The sequence below is a fragment of the Podarcis gaigeae genome (genome assembly GCF_964106915.1).
Source record: "Podarcis gaigeae genome assembly, chromosome: 6".
NCBI lineage: Eukaryota > Metazoa > Chordata > Lepidosauria > Squamata > Lacertidae > Podarcis > Podarcis gaigeae.
Window position 1 is genome coordinate 46,353,034 of NC_139682.1, and position 26,536 is coordinate 46,379,569.

At 44.3% G+C, this 26,536-nt stretch overlaps 1 protein-coding gene across 2 annotated transcripts; it reads left to right on the forward strand.

The window, feature by feature from the left end:
* Positions 1 to 2,863: 2,863 nt before the first annotated feature.
* PI16 (peptidase inhibitor 16) lies at positions 2,864 to 21,877 on the forward strand. Of its 2 annotated transcripts, none has more exons than XM_083745005.1 (5): positions 2,864 to 3,294; positions 14,249 to 14,467; positions 15,796 to 15,905; positions 17,541 to 17,629; positions 18,661 to 21,877. In XM_083745005.1, exons 1-5 carry the CDS (start codon positions 3,118 to 3,120, stop codon positions 19,500 to 19,502), a joined length of 1,437 nt encoding a protein of 478 aa, XP_083601131.1. In that variant the 5' UTR covers positions 2,864 to 3,117; the 3' UTR covers positions 19,503 to 21,877. The 2 variants fall into 2 exon arrangements, with proteins under 2 accessions (XP_083601131.1, XP_083601132.1); XM_083745006.1 differs by lacking the exon at positions 2,864 to 3,294 and adding an exon at positions 12,445 to 12,559.
* Positions 21,878 to 26,536: the final 4,659 nt, after the last annotated feature.

Below are 26,536 nucleotides of genomic sequence, written 5' to 3' on the forward strand. Positions count from 1 at the left end.
ATATATGGGACAGCACAGGTGACCACTCAAAGAATTAGATGCAGGTAAGCAACCTTCCTCTTCCATGAGGTTATGGTGAGAAACCACTGGCTTTTTAATTACTTGCAATAGCTGCAGATTATATACCATGGGCATTTAGGCTTCCCATAAGACTTAAATGTAAATTATATGTTGATCTCCAGCAGCAGTTTCTAGATCAACTCTGCATCCCCAAATGGAAACCAGAGTTAGAGGTCATACATTTTCTATTATTGGGGAATAATCAGGAGCTCACCAGGTTAGTGGCTAAATATCTTTATCTGGTTTTTGTCGTTGAAACACATTGCAGACGTCTGATCTCCCTGGAGTCCTAGAGATGTAATGTTAGACTGCTCTGCCTCTTTCATTCGACAAATGTTTTGTGTCACTGGGAAGGCAGTAATTCTGTATTGATTTGCTATGGATGTTTGTATGTGATGCCAATAAAAGGTTTGATGATGATAAGACTTACAATGTGTTCAAAATAAACTAATTAAAACAATCTCATTACATAGACTGCATTGAAACTAAAGTGATTCCATTCCCTTAGTTAATGAACTTTCTTATTACGGTAAATATTATATAAAACGGAGCTTATCGTGACCAGCGATGCCTGTGCACAGTCTGCTTCCCTTTAACTGTACCCCTCAATCTCCTCTATTCGCTCTTGTATTTCAGCTTCAGACGCCTTTATATTAATGTGAAGAAGGTGCCTTTACTGGACAAGATTTCAAGCTACCCTGCATATTCTATCAATCGTTGTAAAAAGACAGGTGTATTTCTCAGCTATAGACAGGGAATGGGCTTACCTATTTCTCATTCACGTATAGGAGTCAGATGGTTTGCAAACCCATTGGGATTTTATATACAATGCAATGACCTGCAGAAGGATAGGAATGGCCAGGTTGTCTTCATATAGCATTACAACAGATAGCCTATAAAAGGCAGTCCATATATTGTTTGGTGGATTATCCCTTTACTGGGATGCAACTGATGTGAATGAATAGTTGGAGGGTTTTGGATATGATTTGCTGGGGTGGTTATAATCAACACCCTGGGGCTACTTCCAACATTTTTCTTTGCTGCACATCACTTTTTATTGTATATAATTTTTAGGTCACCTTGAAACCTTCATGGTATAAAGCAGGCACCCCCAAACTCAGCCCTCCAGATGTTTTGGGACTACAACTCCCGTCATCCCTAGCTAATAGGACCAGTGGTCAGGGATGATGGGAATTGTAGTCCCAAAACATCTGGAGGGCTGAGTTTGGGGGTGCCTGGTATAAAGCCACAAATCTATCATCTATATCATCTATCTATCATCTATCTATCTATCATCTATCTATCATCTATCTATCTATCTATCTATCTATCTATCTATCTATCATCTATCATCATCCATGATTAGGGTCTTTCCAGATGGTTGTTTAACCATGAAAGACTGATTCAATCAATCAATCAATCAATCAATCAATCACCCACCCACCCAGATCTTAGCACTGTACTGTACACTATACTTGCCCTAAACAATGTTAAGTTTCATAAAAAGCAGAAGCCTTGCTTCAGAGGAATAACCTTGTCCCACATCCCACGTTTGCAAGCTTACAAAAATGATTAGTACAGATGTGCATTCCTTTATGAGAGAGTGGGGAGCAGCACACAGCCTTCAAAGAACTCGAAAGGAGAGAGAGATGGAGGAGTCACAACCTGGGTGCAGTTCTGAGGGAAGCGGTTAGCACTACTATCCCGTTTGAAGGTGTAGCGAGGAGCATAGCCTAGAAAGCCTTTTTTAAAAGGATATTATTAATGGTGGTGTTGGTGTTGCACAACTGTTCCTCATTTCATGTGATATCCCAGGCATATCTAACCAGTGTCCCCGGCATGCAGCCACATTCTACGGAGCATTCAAAATTCCAGTTAAGTTCTCATGGGGAAAAAAGCTTAATTTTGCTACAGTAAGCAATTACCACTTTTCCCAGAAGTAAAACTGTATTTCACACCAAGTTTTATCTTCTGGAAATACATGTTGCACATGATCCAGAAGTAACGACTTCACAATTAATATGCATCAATTGGAAAACACCGTTTGGAAGCACCAAGAAGCTATATGGGCTGCTTCTCTCTCACTAGATATTTTCTAAAAACTGTAGGTTCAGCTCTGTAGATGGCATGTCTTTCCACCCAAGCCTGATCTTCCCTGTTGAGTAACAGCCTCCTGGGTCATAGATCTTCATGTGGAATTCCCCTGAACTCTTGCAGACATGCAGATCTTGCCATATCTGGTTCAACTTCCAGATGATACCATCAGAGTATTAAAACACCATATGCCTTTCACTATTTTGTTGTTGCTGTCCTTTATCATTGCTGTAGGTGCAAAACTGCCAAAAGTCTTTCCCTCTGTTGCGCTGCAACACACAAGGGGCTCATTGCTGCTCAAACATATAGCTTATCCTTGCCCATTTCCCCCAGCCTGAGCCATGTAGATAGACAATGGTCTGGAAGGACCACAGGGTTGATCCAAGTCTGATAATGGCTTTGGTCCTGATATTATTATTATTATTATTATTATTATTATTATTATTATTATTATTAAACTCAGTGTTACTGGCAGCACCATCACATGCAGTCACTGCGTCTGGCATAATTTTGCTGATGAGTGTAGACAACCCTGAGGATAGTTTTTGAGTTTGGTTGACATGTAAACTATTTGGAAAGTGAGGGGGAGGGGTGGGTTATGTGCACAAATGGGCTGGATCATGCTTAGGGTTACTGGTATGCTTCAGCATCAGGTTACAGCACCATGACCCCTCAAGCCAGAGTTCCTCTTACTGGAGGAACAGTTGATGCATCATTTTCATGCACACAATTGATTTCATCGAATGGGCATGGCTCATCTGACCGTCCCTTAAGGACCATTATTCTCCTTCCATCAATGATACTCTGTGAGATGGGTGTGTCCCCTCTATGGCTCCGAAAGGCATTCTAATAAAAAGATAAATTTCCTCCTTGCGATCTTGGGCTTTGGGTGTTCCTTACTCTGGGAAGGGATTTAAAGCTGTCTGCCAGACCCGTGGGCTGTTAAAACAAGACAGTGCCACAATGCTGAGCTCAGGCCTGCAAATTCCCCCCCTCTTCCTCCTCCTCCTCCTCCTCCTGTTGCTCACAGCGATGGAGCTCAGCTGCTCTTTTACAGAGGAGGACAAGAAGTTACTCGTGGACCTGCACAATCAGTATCGGGCTAAGGTTTCCCCTCCAGCTGCAGATATGCTGAAAATGGTAAGTGAGCCTTGGGCAGCCCTGGACTTTGCTGTAATGTTGGGATTCAGAGACTTTCTGTCTTCTTGCTCAGAATATTTCTCTGGAAAGAGCAACTTTGTTTGTTTGTTTGTTTAATAAAATGATGGTTTAGAGTTTCCCTTTCTTTTGTGCGTCTGCATCTAAGTAAGTGACTGAGACAAGTAAGTGCAAAGCTTTTCGGTTCTAACTGAAATGAGCACCTAGACTGATTTTCTCTGTAGATCTCCATGGTGTACTTTTACATGCCAAATATTTGTTATAAGCACTGTGATCTATTTGTGTGTAAGGTGTTCTGTTAATTTCAGAAGTCTGTTTCCTTAAATGAGTTTGAGCTTTGTAGATACCGTAGCACTAAGCATTTCACTGGAGCTTTTCAAATGGAAGGATCACCTGCATTTTATCAGCTTCCTGTGATGAATTAGTTTAAGTTAAAGAAGGCATCTTGGACCCAGCCGCCACAATTCTGTGCCTGGTTATGATATCAAGCAGCTTTGTCATTTGGGGGCAAGTTCCTTTTCCTCTGTTCCCTCCCACCCTTATTGTTTGTACTGAGAACGCACAGCTCACAATTCTACCAGAGCATCATTTGGACTTCTATACATACTGAAAGAAAAAAGAAAAAAAAAGATCAGGCTGCACGTTTGTAACTCATTAGTTTCAGGGGACACAAAACAGACCTCTTGCCTTTTGGTTGTGCTCCTGTTGCCGGAGACTCGGCACTCAAACATCACTCTGGCATGGCTGATTACAAATGATTCTCCTTCCTTCAGCCCATCTGATGGTAGCACCATTATTAGTGAGACCCTGTGTGTTAACATGGTCATCTAGTTTCAACAGGAATCTATTGGATAGTGCCTGTGCCATCATTGTTGACAAGATCCGCAACACCTACTTCTACCCATCTCCACCCCCCACCCCCCCGCAAAAAGGTTTTGTTTTAAATTTATTTCTTCATTGCTGGGCTTAATGCTTCAGCTTCCCCTCCTATGATTCAGGTCTGTTTAGGTTCAGGAAAGGGGTGAGAGAACTCACTGCTTACCTGCTTTGCAGTGAAAGCTGAAGGACCGCCACCTGCACGATGTTTTGATGGAGAATGCAATTTATTGGAGGTAGGCTGGCCTGGCTGTGATGTCGAGGGCCTGCTGATTGGACATTTTAAATCTGAGTCCTGCCTCTTTGAACTGGAGGCAGAGGGAGGAACAAGAAATCAGGCTGTACTGAGGAAGGCTGGGCAAGCACAAGTGAGGTGAGAGAAAAAGGGGTTTCCCGTCTTTTGGGGGGCAGGAGAAGTGAGTCTTTGGGAGTAAATGAACTGATTGGGGGGTTTGCCAGTGGGAAATGTGGAATTATTTTTTGGGGGGAAATGATCCAGAGAGTTAATGTTTTGGGCTAGAATTGCACCTCTGCCTTGTACTTTTGTGGTCTTCAGTAAGTAACTCATCTGCATGTAACCCAGACCTCTTAAGAGTCAAAGTAGATGAATATGGGAGTCTGTCAACTGATTTCCCGAATATTGACTCTTTTTGAGATTTATAAAGCAACTGTGGGGAGGAGATCAGAGGCACAGTGTGATTGGGAAGCAGGTTAAACTTTGCTCCTATGCCTGTAACTAAATCTAAATTGCCGTCCTGCCACTGGTATTAGCCATGGGTGGGGAAGGGGGTATAGGCAAGCCCCTCCCTGGTGCCTGCATTTAAGTGTTGACCCATTGGGAGCCATCTAGGATGGCTCCTGCAGTGGCTGGCCAAATGTGTCTGTGATGTTTTCAGAGAGGACATGGGGGAAAGAGCACATAACTGTATGCTGCCTCTGAACTTAGCTATCCCATTTAGCTAGCACAGCTGGTAGGTGATGCTTCCATGGCTGGAGCAGGTAGGAGAAGCTTTGAAGGAACCTGGGTGATAAGAATGGCTTAGCAAGGTAAGCGGGGGATGACTTTGAACAGCATCTCTTCTTGGCAGCAACGGCTGCCCCCATTATGATACAGTTTTGTGTACAGTGACAAACCCTTTTTTCAAATATAAAAATTAACCCAAAGTTAGACTCACATTCAATGTGAGTGATAAGTGACGGGATGACAAATGATCACCAGCCTTAATTGGCTTTATCACTTTTCTCAGCTTCTCTGTGATGAGATTAATCATACAACAGAAAGCAGATCCTTAGATTCGTGTTAGCTAAGCAAGATATGCAACGATCATGTTTATTTTATTTACGGCATTTGTACCCTGCCATTTAGCCAAAAAAAAGTTCTCAGAGCTGCTTACGAAAATCAGTACTAAGACAGAGCCTGCCCTCGGGCTCACAATCTCTAGAAAGGCATGACACACAAGGAAAAAGGATTGAGGGGGAGGAGGGAGCACACACACTTAAACATACAGCCAACAAAAATACCTTCAAGAATAAACTGACCCTTAGTTACTTTGTTGTTGTTGCTTAGTGGACCATATTTGCTTGGGACAGATTCACACACAGGCTAAAATTTTACTACACGTTTTCCCCCCACATGGTGACTCATAGCTGAATATATGAACTGTCTCCTGTCATTGCAAAATCCTGGAAGCCATGTCAGACGTCACCTGATGCTACAAACATACATGGGTGGATTCCTTCTTTTAAGCACAAGTGTATAGGTACAATATGAGTTAGAAGTTCAATAAATTCTAAACTAGTCAGAAAAACAAATTTTAGCTAAATGCTGTTGAATTGTGAAATATGCTGGCTTTATTCAGCATAAAAACCACTTTTAAAAAGACATTTCAAGTGCATTGTACGTCTTGGGCATTTCTGGGCTGATACAGATGGATTTAATTTTATTTCACTTTTATACCTCAGCTGTGCCTGTATTAATCTTTTCATGGTTCTTGTACATATGCATATCTTTCTGAAATACTGCAATTGTTTTCTTTAAAAATACTGAATTTTCTGAATTGTACAAGCATAGCCATACACATCCTGATACGTCTGATACTTTAAGGAGGCTGGAGCTTGAGATAAGATTGTGTAGTTGCCTGTTGCAGGATGCTAATAATACTTTATTTTAAAAGTAATTAAAATATTCTATATCACTTTTGGGTGGCTTTAGAAGAAAAGAAAATACAATTCAAAGCAATAACAGAATTAAGCCAAACTTTTAAAACCAACATTAAAATAATGTCAAAACCCAGCCAGAATAAAAATGTTTTTACCCTCGTGCCAAAACAAAACTCACCAGGGATGGGGGCAGGTCTAACCTCCCTAGGGAAGGAGATCCATAACCAGGGTGCTGCCACCAACAAGGCCCTGTCCTATGTTTTCACCAACCTTCTGGTGGTGAGTTGCTTCCCCCCAAAAAAGCCACCAGGTGTCTGTGGTGAGTGACTGTAGGGGTGCAACCGAAACACAAAAAGAACAGCTCTTATTGAAGAGGATAACTAGTAAGAGTCTAAAACTTTTTAGAAGTTTTCTAACCTGGTGCTCTTCCAAGTGTTAATGGACTACAGCTCCCATCATCCCCAACCACTGGCCATGCTGTCTGGGGCTGATGGCAGTTGGAATCATGCAACATCAGGAGGGTCTGAGGTTACCCATCCCTGCTGTAAGAATTCTGCCAAGAACCATTCATAGCCCTTTAATTAGATATGTCCTCCTGCAGTTGGTTGTTTGGGTATGTGGTTCTCTCAGTAAGTGGAGCACAGACAGTAATGGAGCATGGAATGTGGTGTGCTTTTTCCTTAAGTTATTTCCTGTAGCAGGTCATGGATTTATTTATTTTTAATGATAGCCCACTTTTCCTCCGTTCTTGACTTCAGATCAGCTAACAACAAGACATTTAAAATAATACCCTGTCAATAAACTAGACCCATAATCAGACAGCAATATATAATCAATCTTGGCGGAACGATAGCTAGAAAAACACCTGTCTTCTAAAAAACCCCACATTTAGCCAGCTGGTGGAATGCATATAAAGATGAGACCGGACAGATCTCAGCAAAGACATTTCAACACATTGGTGCCATGACTGAAAAGACCCTGCTTCTTGTACCCACCCACCCCATCTCAGTTGTGGCTTCTGATGTCAACCAGAAAACACTGGAGGGAACATGCAGAGAAAAGCAGCTCTGCAGTACCTAGGCCTTGTAAGCTATTTGAACCTTAAGGTAAGAAGTAGTAGCTTTAAAACTGGAAGCAGTTGCAGATCAACAACTACCAGAACAATATGCTCCATCTGGCCTTCAGCAGGACGTTGTGAAAATGTGAAGAACTACTCGTCTGGACAGACCCTTTGGCTTATTAGTGGAACAAAACGTGCTGATGTGTATATATTTTGTTTCACTTCTGGCCTGAAGAGTGGGAAAGACCTGCTGATGTTGTGAGGCTGCTTCTAAGCTGAAGGCTTTTGAAATTATCAGGTGTGTCTCAGGAGTCTCGTGTTTGATTATACTTGCAATACAGATGGGAATGGTGCTGATGGCTGCTAGTCCAAAAAATGAACTGATTGGGTTCTGCTCAGGTGACATGGCAACTGTGGGGCTTAAATAATTTCAGTTATGTCAGCCCCTATGCTATACTTCCTAGATGTATCCTGTGTGGTAGTACTAGTACTAGTACTGCTTCTGGAAATGCTCCTTCTCTCTATTCAAAATGTGGATGCTAAAAGTTACCTCCATCTGCTTCAGGCTTCTCCCTATGCTTTCCACCCCTCTTTAAGATCAGACTTGCGGTCAGTTTCTTCTGTTCCCAACCCCCCCCCCCCTCTGAAGTCACACTTTTCAATTTTGTTTGGATCAGCAGAACTGGTTGCCTTGGAAATTTTTATATATGCATTAAGCTATGTCTGCCAAACTATATTCTAATGGAACAAGAAAACCAGCTGTTGGATCCTTATATATGGAGTCTGGCTCTGGTTCACGAAAAAGGGAATAATAAACTCAAGCTGGACCTGCCATTTCAGCCCCTCCCAAAAATTATGCAGAGGGCTGCCCCAGAGGGGGAGGAATTAGTGTCCCAGGAACTGACCTTCTGTTCTTCCAACCTTTCAAAGCTATTTTGATGAAGAAAAATGAGAATGATTGCACCACAGACCAAATAGTTTTAATGGTAACACCTTCTCCCCAGAAAACTATAAGCTAGACCAGTGGTTCCCAATTAGCGAAGTACTGTGGGCCCCTTGTTTTTCAAAAGTCAATCCATGGACACCCTACTTTTGAAAATGTTTTTGTTATGTGAATGGTGCCATGGACCCCCTGGGTGGATTATGTGGACCCCCTGGGGTCCACGGACCCCCAATTGGGAACCACTGAGCTAGGTTGTTCTCTCCAAGGCCCCCAAATGTGACAGCCTTGTTTGCAAATGGCCAGTTGGTGTTGCCTTCAGCATTCTGGGCTGGGCTGATCTTTTAGCAGTAGCAGTAGGACCTTTCATTCCTTTTCAAAAAAAAATCACCACCACAGATGGTGGCAGCAGACCTTCCCTCTTGACCCAGATGCCATGTTTATTATCAGAGATTCTGGTAAATTAAAGGAGCTGGGCTTGGAGACAACCTTGGTAGTTTGGAAGATCCTTCTCAAAATGTGTGGCCAGCATCCCAAACATAGCTGTCAATGCTTCCCTTTTGAAATGGGAAATTCCCTTATTCCGAATAGAATTCCTCGCAAGAAAAGGGAAAAGTTGACAGCTATACTCCCAAATCTCCAGCTTCCTCTGCCAGCACAGATCAAAATCCAAGTGTGAAGTCCACCTGACTTAACTGCCTCCTGCAAGCGTGCCAAAGCTTTCTCCAGGATCAAAAGGGGAAGGGCGTCATAATATTGTTTAAGTGAAGGGATATGTTGTACTATGGGAGGGGAGTGCTTTCAGGTCCAGGGCAGTTGTAACAGCCAGTGAAAGAACTGCACATTCTGTAATACTCTGTGCTACTGTATTAAAGCAGGCAGGAAGTGAGGACATGGCAGGCACCTGTGGTGGTCTTGGAAAGGCTCACAGGTGCCAGGTGCTGCTACTAGCACTGCATTCTGGGCAACCTGCACTGTGGATGCAGCAGCCAAAACAGGAACATAAGGCAGGCTTAGGCAAACTCTGGCCCTCCAGATGTTGGGGACTACAATTCCCATCATCCCTAGCTAACATTTTGCCTATGCCTGACAAAAGGCAATGGGGGTGGAGACTGCGGGCCTAATTAAGGAAGCTGTTTTCTCCAAACCATGCCCACATATGACTATCATATATGACATCTTGTTTGAAGCCAAATCAATCCAGGCTTGCACTTTGAGAAACATCCTGTGAACCGTAATGCAGCTAGCTTTTGAAATTTGCATGTATCTAAATTTTGCTATGCAGTTCACGAAACAGTTTTTTAAAAATAAAAATGCATACATTAGGGGAAAGTGTGTGTAAAAATGAACATATCGATGAAAATAGCACACAAGAATGCACGAGGTTAGGAAAAAATGCTTGCAAAAATGTGCACATTAGTAAAAAAAAAATGCATATAAAAATGCGTATATTAGGAGAAATCTGCACCAAAATGCTAATGATTTTTTATTTTAAAAATCCTCAATTGCTGCAAAATGTGGAGAACTGGATTTAAGCCTGGGAAAATGGGAAACGGAGAGAACCACAATCCTTGTAGCAGAATGAGGTGGGAATGAAGTGGCAAGTTCTAAAGCAGTCTTGGACAGCCTGGTGCCCTCCAGATATTTTTGACTCTATCTCTCAACAGCCACAGCCACAGCCAGCATGGTTCTGGTGGCTAAGCTTGATGAAAGCGCCAGTTCAGAACATCTGGAAGGCACCAAGCTGATGAAGATGGTTCTGAGAATGGGCTATGTCACTCCAGACTACAGGTGGAAGAATCACTTTTTACAACAGATCTTTGAATAACCAACTCCCTGCAAATAGAAAACTAGCACATAAAGGAACTTGAACTTTTACCCTGACAGGCTACCTTTTTATTGGCAAAAAGTTTTTGTTTTTTTTGAAACTTCCACATGTTGATGCATTCAAAAATGGTACTTTCCATGAAGTGATGTAGGGTTGGGACAGGAGAGTCCATTCTAGCAGCTCAGATTTCTACCGTTCTGCTGTATTTATATGCTAAGTCTCCATGTATTCCTATGGGAGTTTGAAAATTCACATCTGCAATGCAGGACTGTGAAGATTCCTGTTCTGCTTCTGTATGTGCTCCTTGGCATCCTCAAAAGTCATGCAACAAAAACCTCCCCACAGAGGTGTGTCTGGCATCTTCATTACACATGTTTTGGCAAATGCTGAAAACACACCCCTTCATCCTGGCTTTTGACCCTTGAGATGCATATTTTTAGGACCCACCTTGTTTCTGCGCTTGTCAGCTGTTTCAAGCTGTTTTCAATTATTGTAACCTACCCTGGGACATTTGGGTGAATGCTGGGCAATAAATTATAACAATAAAATAACAACAATAATTATCAATAAAAAAGACTAGCTACCCTCAAAGTGACCTTCAAGAGACCTACTGCTGGATCCCACTTGGGCTGAATAAAGTTCCAGCTGTTTATTTAAAAACCACAGGAGACTCCGTCTTTTAAATACTTTGATTTACTCAGACCTTCCTCCTTAAAACTCCACCAGATATTACAATAGAATAACTATGGGGAACTTAAATCTCACTTTGACATCCACCAAATGAAATATTAACATAGAGAGCATTAAAATGTTGTTATTGGTGGTGGTGGTAGCATTCATCTGTCTTGAGAGACAATGGAATGCACTTCCGGGGGTGAAGTCAAACCACTGAAAAATCATAGCAGCACTGGAGTGACCGTGTGGGGGTGTGTGGAGGTCCAAAGGGAAAGCAGAGCAATGCGTTTGGCACCAGCTTGGCTGCAGGAGTTGCCGAAAGGAGGGATACAAGGCGCCATCCAACCATCTTAGGGACTCAGCTCCAGATTTGTGCAGGGTTTACACCAGGGGTCAGCAACCTTTTTCAGCCATGGGCCGGTCCACTGTCCCTCAGGCCATATGTCGGGGGCCGGATTATATTTTGGGGGGGAAATGAACGAATTCCTATGCCCCACAAATAACCCAGAGTTGCATTTTAAATAAAAGGACACATTCTACTCATGTAAAAACACGCTGATTCCCGGACCATCTGCGGGCCAGATTGAGAAGGCGATTGGGTTGGATCCAGCCCCTGGGCCTTAGATTGCCTACCCCTGGTTTACACCTTGGTCTTTTCTTCTCCTGGAGATATCCTGCAAGGCAGCAGAGGTTTAGGATCAGAGTTTTTCTTCTCCAAAATTCACGTTGTGGTTACTGTAATGCACTCTATCTGGGGCTTCCCTTAGACTTGATCCTGAAACTGCAGTTAGTACAGGTCAGGGCGGTTGCTCACAGGAGTGTGACCTTTTCTGCATATATCGCCTCTGCTCAGAGATCTGCACCATTTACCCATTTGCCAAATTGTTGGAATATTCTGCACGGTTCAAGCTGTTGCCCCTCTGTAAAGGATATTGTAGGACAGGGAAAGGTATAGATGAGGGCAGCCAAAGTGATCCAGCAGCTGGAGCAGCTCTCCAGCAAGGAAAGGTTACAATCTTTGGCACAATTCAGTTTAGAGAAAAGTGGGGACAACTTAGAGGTGTATGAATTCATGCAAGGCTATTGTCTGCATGTCCTGTTTGTGGACTTTTCAGAACAATCTGGTTGGTCATTTTGGGTAACAGGATGCTGCACTAGGTAGGCCTTTGGCCTGACTCAGCAGGGCTTTCCCTCCCCTACCTTCCTCCACATGGTCACAGTCATACAATTCCATTGTGCATTGTTCTAGCTCTGTGCTGAGATTCCCACCCTTCAGTCTGCATTGTTTTGTAGAACTCCCCAATCCTGCCTGTCACATTGGAAAGGCAAGAGGAAACTCAGTGTGTTGAGTTCAACAAAACCTGCGGCCAGAACAGGGTGGGAAATTCACCATAGGGATGCTGGATTCCATGTCAAGAATAGCTTCACGCTTGGAAGCGAAGTGGAACCAGGACCATTTCTCCTCTGCCTCCACCAAAGCAAATTTCTCTCTCCTCCTGACCAAATAGATGACACACCATTCCTTGCGGCAAACGGCTCGCTCCAAGATGTCTTAGAGGGGTGGGCCTCAGAATTTGTTAGTCAAGGCTGTCTCTTGGTTTTGCTTGACTGTTTTGGATGGCAGCGCAGAAGCCCTGGCAGCTCCTTTGAAGAAGAAGAAAACATTGCCTCAGTTTTCTACTGTAACCTTCCCTAACCGCACTCTCTTGTGCGTAAACGCTCTCTGCTCTTCCTGCTTAGCAACTGCTGCTGCTAAAGTAGCCTGTGGAGCTCAGCTGGATAAGAAGGGACTGTCTATCACGGCACTAGAGGGATCTGCTGGCAAGCAGCTGTTGGTCTCTGTTAAGTAACAAGCTTTCCAGATGTTTGCATTGGCTCTGGCCAAGCACAGCTGTTAAACTGGGCATGACTTTATCCTCACAGTAGGGAGGAGTTCTGCATATTTACTGTACCTTCCTCTTAGCAGGGTTGTAAGGGAGAGAGGGGGCTTTGTACCTCAGCTCTGCTACTGGCCTCCGAACCCATCCTGCACCTTATGCCAAATGAGGTGGTAGGCTGTGAGAGTCCTGGATGGCGGCCCTCTCCCTGACGTGCTAGATTACGACATCTGGGAAGCATTTCTTAACGCTCCTCCACATAAAATCCTCACGGAGGATTTCAGAAACTGCCCTGTGAGGAAGAGCAGCAAACAATCTGCTCAGGGAGTGGGAAGTGGTGGAGTCAGCTGCCCACCGCACCAGGTCTACCTCTAGTGACAGGAGCGATAAGTAGCTGGCAGGTTCCATCTGGTCACCCAGAAGGCCAAAGCCTCACCCTATGAAGTCAGCAAATTCTGGCTGACCAGGAAGGTTGAGTCACTAGACTATTTCTCTGTGGTCTGACAGGCCTGCCTTTTGAACTCTGAGAAGCCCTTTTTCATCCTAGCTGACTGTTATAAAATCTTTTGTAACATTAAGAATGTTGTGCCTTGGTTTGCTTGTTTTTCCTCTTCCCTCCTCATCCCCTTTTCCTTTTGTGTCATGAAGGCAGAGACGGTGTCATTTTTGTTGACAAAAACCACTCTGGGAACATTTCTGGATGAAGAACAGGCTATAAATGCAGTTAATAAATAATAAGTAAATTTTTAAAAACCAATTTTTTGTAGTAAGCTAGCTCATCAGAGTGAGGACAGCACTAATTCTGTTTTGCTGGTGTAGTAGTTTATTGCAAACCAAGAGTTGGAGCCTTAAAAAAATGTAATCTCCAACTTGCAGTCTAGAGTGGCTGCCCCATAATTTTAGCTCTTCATCCTGCATAATGTTTAAAGCTCCCTGGCTTAAAAATGTTTTGCCACATCTAAAAGAGCCAACTGAACACTAATGTTTTGCATCTTTAAATTTATTTATATAAATGAATATACAGTAATCTGTAAGGTTGGGAAGCATCTTGTGCTGTCTGTGGTTCAGCCGGTTCGGCAGTAAAGCAGGTTAAGCGATGCTGCAATATTTTCACTATGGATATTGCAGACAGATTTGCCTTGGACTGGTATTTGCAAAGGCACCTGAAGAGGTCCAGTGTTCTCCAAATAGCCAGAAATGATTGCGATTGTGCCTTACAGATGCCTTGAACCACTCAGAGGTCTCTAAACAAGTGTGCTGCATCTGGATACACTAGCTAATTAGGAAGGGTACATGTGAAAACCATTTATAACTGAAGCTGGAAAAGCTGCCTTGAGGACTGACTCCCATTTTTCCTTCTGATGACAACAGCTCCCTCGCCTTGGGCTGAGCTCCAGGCCTTCCTATTGCTAGGCCGGCCAGGCACGCTGACCAAATTCCAGTGGGAAGCACTCCTGCGGTTGGCCTGTATGAGAAGCCGTTCTGCGTGATGGTGACGTCCTGCTTTGTCCTAATTTCAGAGCTGGGATCCAGAGTTGGAAGCCTTTGCCAAGGACTACGCAACAAAATGCATCTGGGAACACAATGCGGAGCGCGGACGGCGAGGCGAGAACCTCTTTGCCATGTCTGGCGACCTGGATGTGAAGATGGCGGTGGATGAGTGGTACAACGAGTACGCCTTTTATAATATGACAACATTAACCTGCCAAGAAGGGCAGATGTGTGGTCACTATACACAGGTATCTGATTATATCAGTGGTTTTCAACCAGTGTGCCATAACATCCCGGGGTGCCTTGAATGATGGTCAGGGGTGCCATGGGCAACACTGGCCTCTGTCCATCTTTCCTTCCTTCCTTCCTTCCCTCCTCTGATGCCCTCTCTCATCTATGCTTTCCAAAAGCTTGCACAGCTGTTTGTTGCAGCAGCCCTGGCTATAAGCTCCGAGGGCAAATGGTGCCTCTGGGGCTGGCCAGGGGGTGCTGGTTGCCAGGAGCTGAGGCGGCCTTGGAGTAAGCAAGCAAGCAGGCAAGGGAGCCCTTGCTATTGGGAATGGGCAGACAAGTCCCAGGCCCCTGTGGGGCAGTGTGCTTTTCTTTTTCTTTCTTTCTTTCTTTTTTTGCATTTTATGTTATTTTGAATAATGAATGGAACAGCTGTAATATTTAATAAAATCAATAAAGATCATGGGGGGGGGGACAAGTCCCAGGCTCCTGTGGGGCAGTGTGAGGAGGCACCTCTCTTTGGGGTGGGGGTGGGGGCAGCTCAGAGACCAGGGGTGGCAGCAGCAGCAGCATCTGCCCAGAGGACTCCCAAGGAGAGGAGGCTAAGGGAACACCTCTGGATTATGTCATCCTGGGAAGAGCTGAGGGTAAAGCCTGGGAAATGGTGGCATTATCCATGATGGCTGCGTTCTACCTCCTCTGTTGGAGAGGCGATGTGCCTCTGCCAGTTGCTGGGGATTCACAAACACTCATGTCCTGCATGCAGGCTTCCCATAGGCATCTGGCTGGCCACTGGGGGAACAGGATGCTGGAGCAAATGGGCTATTGGCCTGGTCTAGCAGGCTCTTCTCATGTACAGTGGTACCTCAGGTTAAAAACTTAATTCGTTCTGGAGGTCCGTTCTTTACCTGAAACTGTATTTAACCTGAGGTACCACTTTAGCTAATGGGGCCTGCTGCTGCGCCACCAGCGCACAATTTCTGTTCTTATCCTGAAGCAAAGTTCTTAACTTGAGGTACTATTTCTGGGTTAGCGGAGTCTGTAACCTGAAGCTTATGTAACCCAAGGTACCACTGTATATCCCCATATTGTTACTAAAATGAACCGACTCTGTCATGATGGGGCTCCATTGTTTGGGTCCAAAAGGTGGAGGGTATCTTGGCTTCAGTTTTAATTTGTGGCTGAGATAGCAATAAAGATGTCACTCACGTAGTCCCATGTGCTGTGCTGCCATCAGGCAACCAGTGGCTTCCATACAAATGCTTCAAGACTAGGGTGGCAATATCTGTCAATTCTTTTTCTGACTGCAATAGCAAACAGAACTTGCTCTTCCTTACTTCTATAGGTGGTCTGGGCAAGTAGTGAGCGTGTGGGCTGTGGGACGGTGTTCTGCGAAACCCTGGAATTCCTGAATGACACCGACATGCATTTGGTAGTCTGCAACTATCAGCCACCGTAAGTTTCATTTTGTTGGTGTTTTTTCCTGAGTGTTTTTTGCCTGGCTGGAATGGGTGCTTTGAGCCATGTTGATTCTTCCTGTTTGTGCAGTTGCTGCAATTTATTTTCAACTCTTTTTGATGTTTTATTTTACATTGCTGTGAGCCGCCCTGAGCTCTTCTGGTGAAGGGTGGGAGGGTGATAATACTAAAAATAATGCATAGTACTAAATTTCCCAAAACTATGGTAGTGGCAAGAGGGTGCCTCCCTTGGTCTTAGCAGATAGGGAGGTCTGTTATGGGAGAAGGCATTTCACCAAGTGTCCAGATCCTAAGCCATGTAGGGTTTTAAATATCACTACAAGCACTATGGGTGTGTGTGGGGAGAAATTCAATCCAGTTTGCATTTACAAGTGAATCTCCCTAACCCAAACCCAGATGCCTTTTGCAATTTGCAGTTCTCCTAATTTTGCAATGCAGTTTACAGCCAAGTAATACAAATACTGAGGTACATGTACATAAAAATGCATTAGTGAAAATAGCATATTATAGAAGGGAAAGTTGGTTTACAAAAATGTGTACATTGAGCAAATTTAATAATGTGTACATTAGGAGAAATTCTCATGAGGACTTTTTTGGGGGTGGGGTGGGGGTGGAATCACAAGCTGATATGGAAGTGTGAATGACTGATGGGGAGGAAAATGAGAAACTGAGAAAAACTAAAACTGACAGATTCATCTGTTCCCCGCTCCACCCAAAGCACAATAGCATATTGACAGTCAGTACAACTCCTTCAGAACTGTTGTATTATGTTCTTGGCAGCTTGGCTGCAGAGTTTTGCTTTTCTCTCATCATTGGGGGTGTGTGTCATAGAATTTATTGTGAACAAGGAACTATAGCAATGGTAGTCCAAGTGGAGCCTTTCAGTTATTCCACTCCCATCAAGACCAGGCAGCATGGTAAGAGGTTATGAGGGCTCCTGCCCATCATTATCTGGGGTAGGTAAGTGGACACCACAACAGCAATAGTTACAGATCAAGGTAGCAAACAGTTACTTGGATTTCATTGTATGTGTACTTCTGACAGCAGTTAACAGGTACCGTAAATATACAAGATAATGAAGAGCCACTTTAGGAGTCAAGCTTAGTTAAACTGCAGTTACTCTTGGCACCAGGTTTTTGTATTAATTCCAGGATTAACAGATCTGTGATGCTGCTGCTTCTGAAAATGGGGTCAAATTGGTCAGTATGTTCCCGATGATCTTTGTCCTTTCTCTGCCTTCCTTTACCTCATTTTAAAATGGCAACTTCCAATCACCTTCATAAGGTCTACTGGCTATAGAATCAAGGACAAAAGAGACACAAACAGGCACCAAATAACTGATGCCTTTTGGCAGTCCCTCAAAGCATCCTCTTTAGCTGAGCTGGCCACCTTCCATCTTCCGAGTGAAGCTGGGAAGGTAGTTACATGCTGGAGAAATGAACTCTTGGCAAAAGCAAAAACGGTGATCATAGAGTGTTCTTAGGTGCAGCTGTCAATGTGAGGGAGCAACAAAATGTTATGAAATTCTTATTTCTATTGTGTCAATGCTCTCCTTCCTTAGGGAAATGCCTAGTCAATTTTTTGGGTAACGCCTGGGACTTTTCACTTCCAGGGGGAACATAAAGGGACGCAAACCATACAAGGAAGGGGCTCCATGTTCCATGTGCCCAGATGGTTATTCCTGTAAGGACTCTCTTTGTGGTAAGTGAGTGGAACTAGAGGAGCCAGCAGATAAGGTGGAGAGCTCCTTATCTGCACCCCAAATTAATGCCACTCAAGGTTACTGTGAAATAAATTTCCACTGGCTGACAGGTGCAGATTATCCAGCCACCTAGGAGTGTAGTGATTTCCTTGGCTGCCTTCACCCAATGATTATCCTTGTCAAAGCTGTTCTCCAGCAGGAGAAGTAAATTCCTTCTTCCCTCTTGTTTTGCTGCTTTGCCAAGGATGGGCAAAGATGCTTGGAGGAACAGTTTCCCTTTCAGCTGCAAACACCTGTCTCCTGCCTTCAGTGCACCACCATTATACACAAGGACCTGCCAGCATTAATCCCCTTCCTCTCCCAGGGTGATGACAGTGTGTTTAAACATGCTAGCTTTTCTTGTCCTTACCATGGCACCAGGAAGTGGCACTTTGGCTTATATGAATTCATGCAGCACACGCACGCTAGAGGTCTTAGCCCTTATTGGTCCCCAGATGGATGGTTATGTCACTCCATGTACACAGGCCATGTACACCTTTAAAGCACATTTGGAACAGATTCTTTCCCTCAAAGAATTCTGGGCATTGAAGTTTACGAATTGACCATTGGCTGCCCCCTAATGCTGCTCCATCTGAAACAGACCTCCTCACCCTAATTGTAGGGATGGCACTGGAAGCCATGACATTCCTTTCATGCATTCTGTCTCTGCTTGGGGTGTCCTATGTCTTGAGTACTATGCTATATGCTGTTTCACTGAGTTCTGCCCAAGATGTTTTTTGCACCTTTGGGAGAAAATTCAAATGACATTCCAGTCCAAGTTATGAAGAAATGGATGGCAATGTGCTGCCCTTTAACGGCATCTAGAATCTGCTGCCTGTGACCCTGGCCACACTTGGTTTCAAAGGAGGGCTCACCTTCTGTGCAAAAGTGAAATATCAGCCTTCCGTTCTCACTGGTTTTCTGGGAGGAGGGTGTGGCTTTGTGCATCTGTTTGCTGATTGTTCTGCTGGTCTCTCTTTTTGCCCACCAGAATCCGGTGTCGACATGGGAGACGCCACCGCATTGCCTAAGCCAGAGCCAACGGCTGTCTTGACTGCAAGCCCAGCTCTGCAGACTACACCAGATTCAACCCCTGATACTCCAGACAGTCCCCAAACAGGAGCAGAATCTGAATCCCCAACAGCTGAAGGGCCAACCTCTTCGCTAGAGCTAACTTCAGACTTATCAAACTCAGACGCAACTGTTTCCTCTTTGGTGACAATGGGAGCTACAACTCTTCGTCCTGCCTCCCCAGAATCAAGAACTGAAAAAGCCACTTCCGCAGAATTTCCTTCGTCTGGTGGCTTAGCCACACCTGAAGCCACCATTAAAAAACCTGAGCCACCTTCAACTCCCCCCACACCAGTGCATTCTACCCCCAAGTCACCCTTGGTCCCTAAACCTGCATCCGCCCCTAAACCTCCATCGACAGGTAAACCTCCCTCCATGCCCAAACCCCTTTCAGCCCATAAGCACCCCTTCTTCTCCAAGCTACCTGCTCCAAAGAAGCCTCCCGTCTCTAAAACACCTGCACGCCATCGCTTGTCAGCTTACTCCAAAGCAATAAACAAGCACAGCAATGCTGCTCAGGCCTCTGCAGATAAGGTACCTGTTCACAACACTGCAGCTAAGGCAGCTTCAATCTCGGTCTGCCTGCCTTGCCTTGGATGCAAACAGATTAGCCACCATGAAGAAATAAAGACTGCGCTTAAAGAGCTGACTTCCAGGTACCCCTATGCTCCGTGCTTTTCCCCACTTCCCCGGTGGCAGAGGCATAGTAAGTGGGGCAATACACTTAGGAAGGCCAGGCCTTATTGGCTCAACAGTTTATAGCGGTATTTGATCCAACATATTTATAGGCTGAGCCCTCTGTCTTCTCTTTCTCTTTCTGCCCTTTTAGTGAGTTTGCCAGTCTGCTGGGAATAGCACTGTAGCATGGCCAGTGGCTGAAAATTCTGTAGATGGTGGTACAAATCTTGCCCAAGCAATAATGCTCTTGGGAGGTTGCATTTTATTTCCACAACCCCGTGTTTTCACCTCTTCAGGAATGTGGAGCACATCTGATTTCTTTTCCCTATTTTCCTTCTCTTTAAGCTTTGCTAGGGTCAAGCATGACATACTGTCATGAAACCTCATTCCACCCAATGACCCACCTGTGATCATCCTCCCTCTTGTCTGTGCTCTGTGCATCACAAATGGGGAATCTATTTATTTGCAGGACTGTGCCTGGAAGTCATTCCCAGGCTTCCCATTCTGCTTGTGAATTGGTGACAAGGTGTCTGCATTCTCCACTGGCAACCCATTCTTTACCCCAAAATGCTGATAAAAACCTGGATCTTGAAAACCTGGATAATGTAAAAAACCTGTATCTTGAAAGCTGAACAAATTGTGCAAGATAGGCAAAGGCCTGCACACCTACTGAATTCCTTTAGCTGATCCCAAAACATGAATTTGTGCTCCCTTGGTACAGACTCTGGAGCTTTGTGGCTTGGAATACAAACAGTTGTGTTGATCAAAGAATTGGTTGTGCCCACCTGAAATGTAAAGCAAACTGATATGGCTTGTTTGTAAGGAGGATGGAGAGAAAATGAATGACTGATTAAGGAGAGTGATGTGAGTCTCTATAGAAACTCAGTGCACAAGAGCTACATTAAGCAATCAATAAATAAAGTGCATGTGGACCAAATATTTGCATGTGAAAGTGAAGCGAGTGCCTCTGTGAGTGTTTGCATTTGTAGTTCTTCAACTCTGTTCATTACAGTAGATCTTTCTTCAATTGGAACCCTACAAACCACAGTATTTTGATCAGGCAGCATTATTAAGGCTCATTGATAAGGCTATGGCCCTTGCACTTCAGAGGACTTTTTTGACTAGGCATGCTTGCATATCAGAGATATGTATTAGACTGGACCCCCACAATAGCTGCATTTTGAGCTTTGCACATGTGTTTTGGTAGCATGCTGCATCCCTTCCTGTTTCTGTTGCACAGAACCAGGGCAGGTTCCTCCTCTCTGCAGCTGACCCGTCTCTTACGTTTTTTCAAAGCACAACCAGGTGCCAAAGATACCAAAGATCTGGTGACAGACCCACCCAGGAAAGATTCTGAGCAGGTAGCAGCCCTATTTTGCTTTTCTGTTTTCCATTCTTGAGTACTCCCGTTCTGATAAGCCTTCTCCTTTGATGGTTGTCTTATAAGAATATTTGCTCCTGATTGCCATTCTCCTATGCTACTTATGGTTTGTTTCTTCATCTTGCTGTGTTTGGGGTGCGTGAAAGACAAAGATGAAACTCTCCCCCTATTTCTTGCTCCCCCTGACCTCTGTGGCCATTCCGGTTAGATTAGAAACATAGGAAGCTGCCCTTTATCAGGTCAAGTCACCTAGCCCAGAATTGTGACTGGCAATGGTCCGCAGACAGAAGGATTTCCTATCAGCTGCTAACTGATTCTTTAAAAGAAGGAAAAGAGAGGAGATGCCAGGATAGAGCTTGAAATTTTCTGCATGCAAAGCATGCGATGTGCTCTAAGGTCCCTCTCAATAAAAAGGCCTGGAGAGTCTAACAGAGCTCCTACTTCTTGGCATCTAGCCTCAGGTGTGATGATATGGTTCTTTGTGGGTGTGTAAATGAAGGAGGAGAGATCATTTGTATGAGTCTGATTCACAAAGCCATTTTTATCAGTTGCTACAATGGATGAAACATGATGGTGTGAGATGCCTCTTGGCTCAGCTAATAACTGACTGAGCTTTCTTATCATGTGACTGTTGTACAATATGCAAAAGTACATTGCTTGATAACCGACTAGCATCTCAGCCAGGTATGTGAATATGCCTTCAACTTATCACCAAGTTCAACCTGAAACTACTTGACAATACTGGAATGCTATAGTATGCATGTTTGGTTGGATGACTATTCCACTCATTTCAACTGAGCTCACTTTCCGAGTAACTGGGCTTAGAACTGCAACTCTGCATCCCACCTAAAAGTGTGCATAGCTACGGGGGTACACAGAGCAACTTAGGCTGTCATAGCTACAGGAGCAGTCTTTGCTTAGTCTGGCCCACAGTATTTGCAGCTCCCTAAAGCAGAGGTGGCGAACCTGTGACTTTTCAGATGTTGCTGGACTCCAACTCTCATCAGCCCTAGGCAGCACAGTAAAATTTGCAGGATTGTACATCAGAACTTGCGCCCAGTTTACTGCATCTTTGCTACTTCCCTGGGTGGAATCCAGTGTAGTGCTAATGTCCTCATCCTATTAGCACAAGGATTTCCACTTGCATAATGGGATTTCGCCCCCTCTTCTACCTGTGTGCCCCCTGTTCTGGGGCTTCTCCTGACCCTCCACAACAGTTTGGGGGAGGGTGTGGGACATGCATGGGGAGAAGAGCGGGAAAGCTCCATTGCACAAGTAGAAATCCTAGTGCTGACGGAACGAGGCAGTTGGATACCGCCCCGGTATGGGGCCACACCACCTCCAAAGATCTGCGATCATGTGCTGCTCCTGAAGTCATTCAGTATCCCATCCTTTACTCCAGGTTAGCCAGTGGTGTGGTTCATAGGAGTGAGACCAAGGGACCAAGACTACATCAGTTCATTTCTTTCCTGTAATTCTGCAGGCAGTGAGCTGTACTACTGTCTCCAATCTGAGAGCAATAAGGCAAAGTTCTCCAGTATCCATATGGAGCCGGCCCTTTCCAGTTGTCTCTAAGGAAGGCCTAGCAAGGCAGGCTTGGGGAAGCTGTGGTCCCGCAACTCCTCCCAATCCCAGCCAGTATGGCTGATGTTCAGAGATGTGGGAAGCTGTAGTCCACTGACATCTGGAGGATCATGGGTTAGGTGCCTTCTCTTAGCAATGGCTGACTCCTAGTTTGAAGGAATAGCTGAAACATTGCACACCCCAGTTCTTTCATACAGGTCTTGGCATAGATCAGCTCTAAAGATCAGCTCATCAGTTTTGCCTTGCCTCTTGGGCACATTCCATGTCACCCAGCAAAACAAGGTGTGTTGGTTTCCAAAACACCTTGTGGGGTGGCTGCAGTATTTTAGATGGATTTCTCAAATTAGGGATATATTTAAAGTGAGATGCCAACCACACTCCTTGCCAAACCAGATGATACTGGCTCTAGCCAATGAAGAACGGAGACCAAATTGCTGGACAATTAGGTTCATTGCACGCCACATCCAGGCATTCTCCTCCCCCCCCCCCCGTATTGCTGAATGGTCCTTGCATTATACTAACCTCATCATGACAAGCCACAGCTGGCCTAGCTAAGATCCAGTTGAAGGTGCTACTTGAAACGGAGGTCAGCCAATGTGGTGTTCTTTGCTAACAAGAGTTGTGAAGACGGGATTAATTTTGAAACGGTGCAATGAAGTAACATTGTGAGGTGTGTCTTTTAATGCACCTGGAAAATCCTGCTATTAATAAATGTTCTTCTAAAAAACATTGGTCCGGAAAATGCACTGTTTTTGCTGGGTGGTTGCTGGATTCTCTTGTGGATACATTGCTAGAGCTGTTTTGAAAAGGAGGGTTTGAACTAGGTAGCAAGTGGAGTTGCCTGCCCTGCTGAAGGCACCTGAGAAGGGGAGAGTAGCTTGTCTACTAGTGCAAGTGACTCAACAGGTGTATAGGCCACAGATCAAGGAATGCTATATAGCATTTCCCACATCAACTAGTATCCTGGCCTCAGAGAAATGGGATAGTCAGGATTTCCTTACTGAAAAATATAGGCTCAGGACTATCTTTCCATCATTTGAGCAATTGAGATGTAAAGAATGCATGAACACTTAATCCTATTCTGCACCCAAGCAGAAAGGAAGAATAATGAAGGCAGAAATCCTCTTCACACTTACTGTATATGGAAATAAGTCTCATTAAACACTGCAGGACTTGCTTCTTAGTAAACACACAGAGGCTCGTGCTGCCACTATAAAGTGTGTTTTTTAGTTTTGGCTGAACTTTACACAAGAGTGCAAAAGCTACAAAGTTAGGGAAATTTCAGTGGTTATTATAATGCTTAAACAATAGTGAAACTGTGGCATTGGCGCACTCTAAATTGCATCAAACAGTGTTGAATGCTAACATAACTTGTGCACTCTTGTGTCATTATGGTTTGCATGGCATTTCAGCAAAATCATGCCCCAAATGGGCATTTCCTGAGTTTAGAGTCTGGTTAATTTGCATTAAAGTATGCAGAGTGCTTCTTTCATTAATATCTGTACAATAATGCAGCAGTTGCATAATGACGAGCTAAGGTTTTTTGAGGTCACATATTCCCACCAGCTGTTCTAACGTCTAGCCAGTAGATGGCACTGATGAAGGCTGACTGTATTTTTAAACGGCTGACAGTTTTTAAAAAGAAGAGGAAAAGCAACACAGATCCTTGAGCAGCGCCGAACAGACAGCAAGCCTGTTTCTGGCACAGATCTACAGAGACTTTAACTTCTTTAATTAATCAGGAAACTCACTTGTATTTAAGCATCAAATCAAAAGTAATGCCATCTCACACTTGTGCTCTGGCAAGCTGAAAGGAGTGTAATCTTGATGGTTAATAGGATTTAAGACCTACTGATCCTTCTCTCTTGTAATAACCATTAAACAACACAAACACCTAAAAGTGGGTTGTGCTGAGAGTATGGAATGTGCTGAAATGATCTGTCTGCCACGTGTGCTTTAGTTGAATGCTGCACAGACGCCATTCAACATGCAAATCTGGACACGTTGATTACAAATACATACCTTTACCTTTCACCCTTTTTTCTTTTGTACAGCTATTGCACCTGCTGCTGCTGGATGCTGGTGATGACTGGTTAATGGTCTGCTAGGCATCACCAATACAGTGACTAAAACAGGGGTGGGGAATTTGTGGCCCACTGTATGTGTTGGACTCCAACTCCCATCAGCCCCAGGCATGGTCAGAGGCCAGGGATGATGGGAACTGGAGTCAGAGCAATAGGGTTGCCAAACATCCAGATTTCCCCAGACATATCTGGAATGCTGCAGTCGGCATCAGTGTCCAGGCGGAAATCAGGAAAGTGTCCGGGGAAATCCGTATAGCAGCCCATGTTGACAGTGCCATTATTATTATTATTATTATTATTATTATTATTTTGCCGTTTTCCAATCAAAATAGCTCAAAAACAGTATTTATTTATTTTTTTCGATTTTGCCCACAAAGCTCAACAGCTTTGGGCAAAACTTTAAAAAGCTCAAAAACTTTTCTGTCCGGATTTTCACCGTTCGAAGTATGGCAACCCTACACAACAACATCCAAAGAGATATCAGACACAAGCTAACGGCTTTTAAAAGATGTCTCAAATACCTTTTGCTTTTCTCTTCCCATTCAATATATACACCATATTTGGGTGTAACAATAAATTATCATTAATACCATTTATAAGGGTTCATTGCTTCAGAAATAAGACTAGGTGAGCCTTGGGCTCCTATCTGCCCTGAATCATCCACTAATGTGGCCAAAAGGAGCATTTTGGATGTTTTCACATCTACTTTAACAAGGGTGGGGAACCTGTGGCGCTTTATATATTGTCAACCTCAACTCATTGGTCATGGTGGCTGGCTGGTGCTGGAGATGTAGATCAGCAACCTCTGGAGGGCACCAGGTTGGGGAAGGCTGCTGCAACATTTTGAAAGGAAACCCCAGGCCCTTATATATGTATTTTCTGCCACCAGAACACTAGCCAATAGAGGCTCAGAGGGTTGAAGCAGAGAAGCATATTAAAGCTGCTTTAATCACAACATCAACCTGTCTGGTTCAGTACAGCCAGCTCAGCCTGGCAGTGGCTTACTCTCAAAGACCTGGGGGCAAGGTCTTTTTCAGCATCTGAGGTTCCTTTTACACTGGAAGCGTCGCAGGGATCAGCAACCTTTTCCAGCAGGGGGCCGGTCCACCGTCCCTCAAACCATGTGGGGGCCGGACTATATTTTGAAGAGAGAAAAAATGAATGAATTCCTATGCCCCACAAATAACCCAGAGATGCATTTTAAATAAAAGGACACATTCTACTTATGTAAAAACACGCTGATTCCCGGATTGTCCGCAGGCCGGACTGAGAAGGTGAATGGGCCGCATCCGGCCCCCGGGCCTTATTTGTCTACCCCTGCATCAGGAACTTTTGCATGCAAAGATTCTACTGATGAATGTTGGCTTTCTCCCTACAACTCCCATCAGCCCCGGATAATATGATGGGAGTTATAGTCCAAAATGTCCAGAGGGCCCCAGGTTATTGAAAGCTGCACTACAGTCCGAATGCTGTTGCATGAATCCATTTTTTAAAAAGGTGCTTGTGGTTTTTTTTGGGTCAGATCACTGCTCTTTTCAAGATTTTGAAACACTTGAGATCGACAATGTGAAAAGCAGGTGCCACATCATTTGTTTCAGATGAGCTATGAATCTGGTCAGGCTCCCGAATGCAGGAACAGCTGATCCCAGCTTCTTGAGCAAGGCCATTCTTGCTTAGCTCTGACTTAGATTAAAAACAAATGAAAGAATAAACAAAACTGTGGAGTCATCCTAGAAGAACACTTTTATTAGGTGCATCTCAAGATCATCTAACTTCTTGTCTCGAATTGTGACTATCCTCCATGACCTAGAGCAGGGATGGGAAATCTAAGACCCTCCAACATTGTTGGTTCAGCCCCAGCAAGTGATCTCAGATGACCAGTGATCACAGATGATCCTAAAGCTTCTGGAGGGCTTCAGGGTCCTCAGCTTTGGCCTCGAGGAAGTCAGGGGAATATTGAGAAAAAATGTGAAATCCGGCGAATTTCAAAATATTCATATTTTGAACTCCAAATCGCCCATGCCAAATCTTGATTTATAAATGCAGTTCTTAGATCCTGATGTCAGATT

What these genes read in the sequence shown, in the direction of transcription:
- PI16 (XM_083745005.1), top strand. Translation starts at nt 3,118, where the DNA reads ATGCTGAGCTCAGGCCTGCAAATTCCCCCCCTCTTCCTCCTCCTCCTC. An exon ending in TGTGTGGTCACTATACACAG is followed by an intron (nt 14,468 to 15,795) that starts GTATCTGATTAT and finishes TTACTTCTATAG; the next exon opens with GTGGTCTGGGCAAGTAGTGA. An exon ending in CTGTAAGGACTCTCTTTGTG is followed by an intron (nt 17,630 to 18,660) that starts GTAAGTGAGTGG and finishes TTTGCCCACCAG; the next exon opens with AATCCGGTGTCGACATGGGA.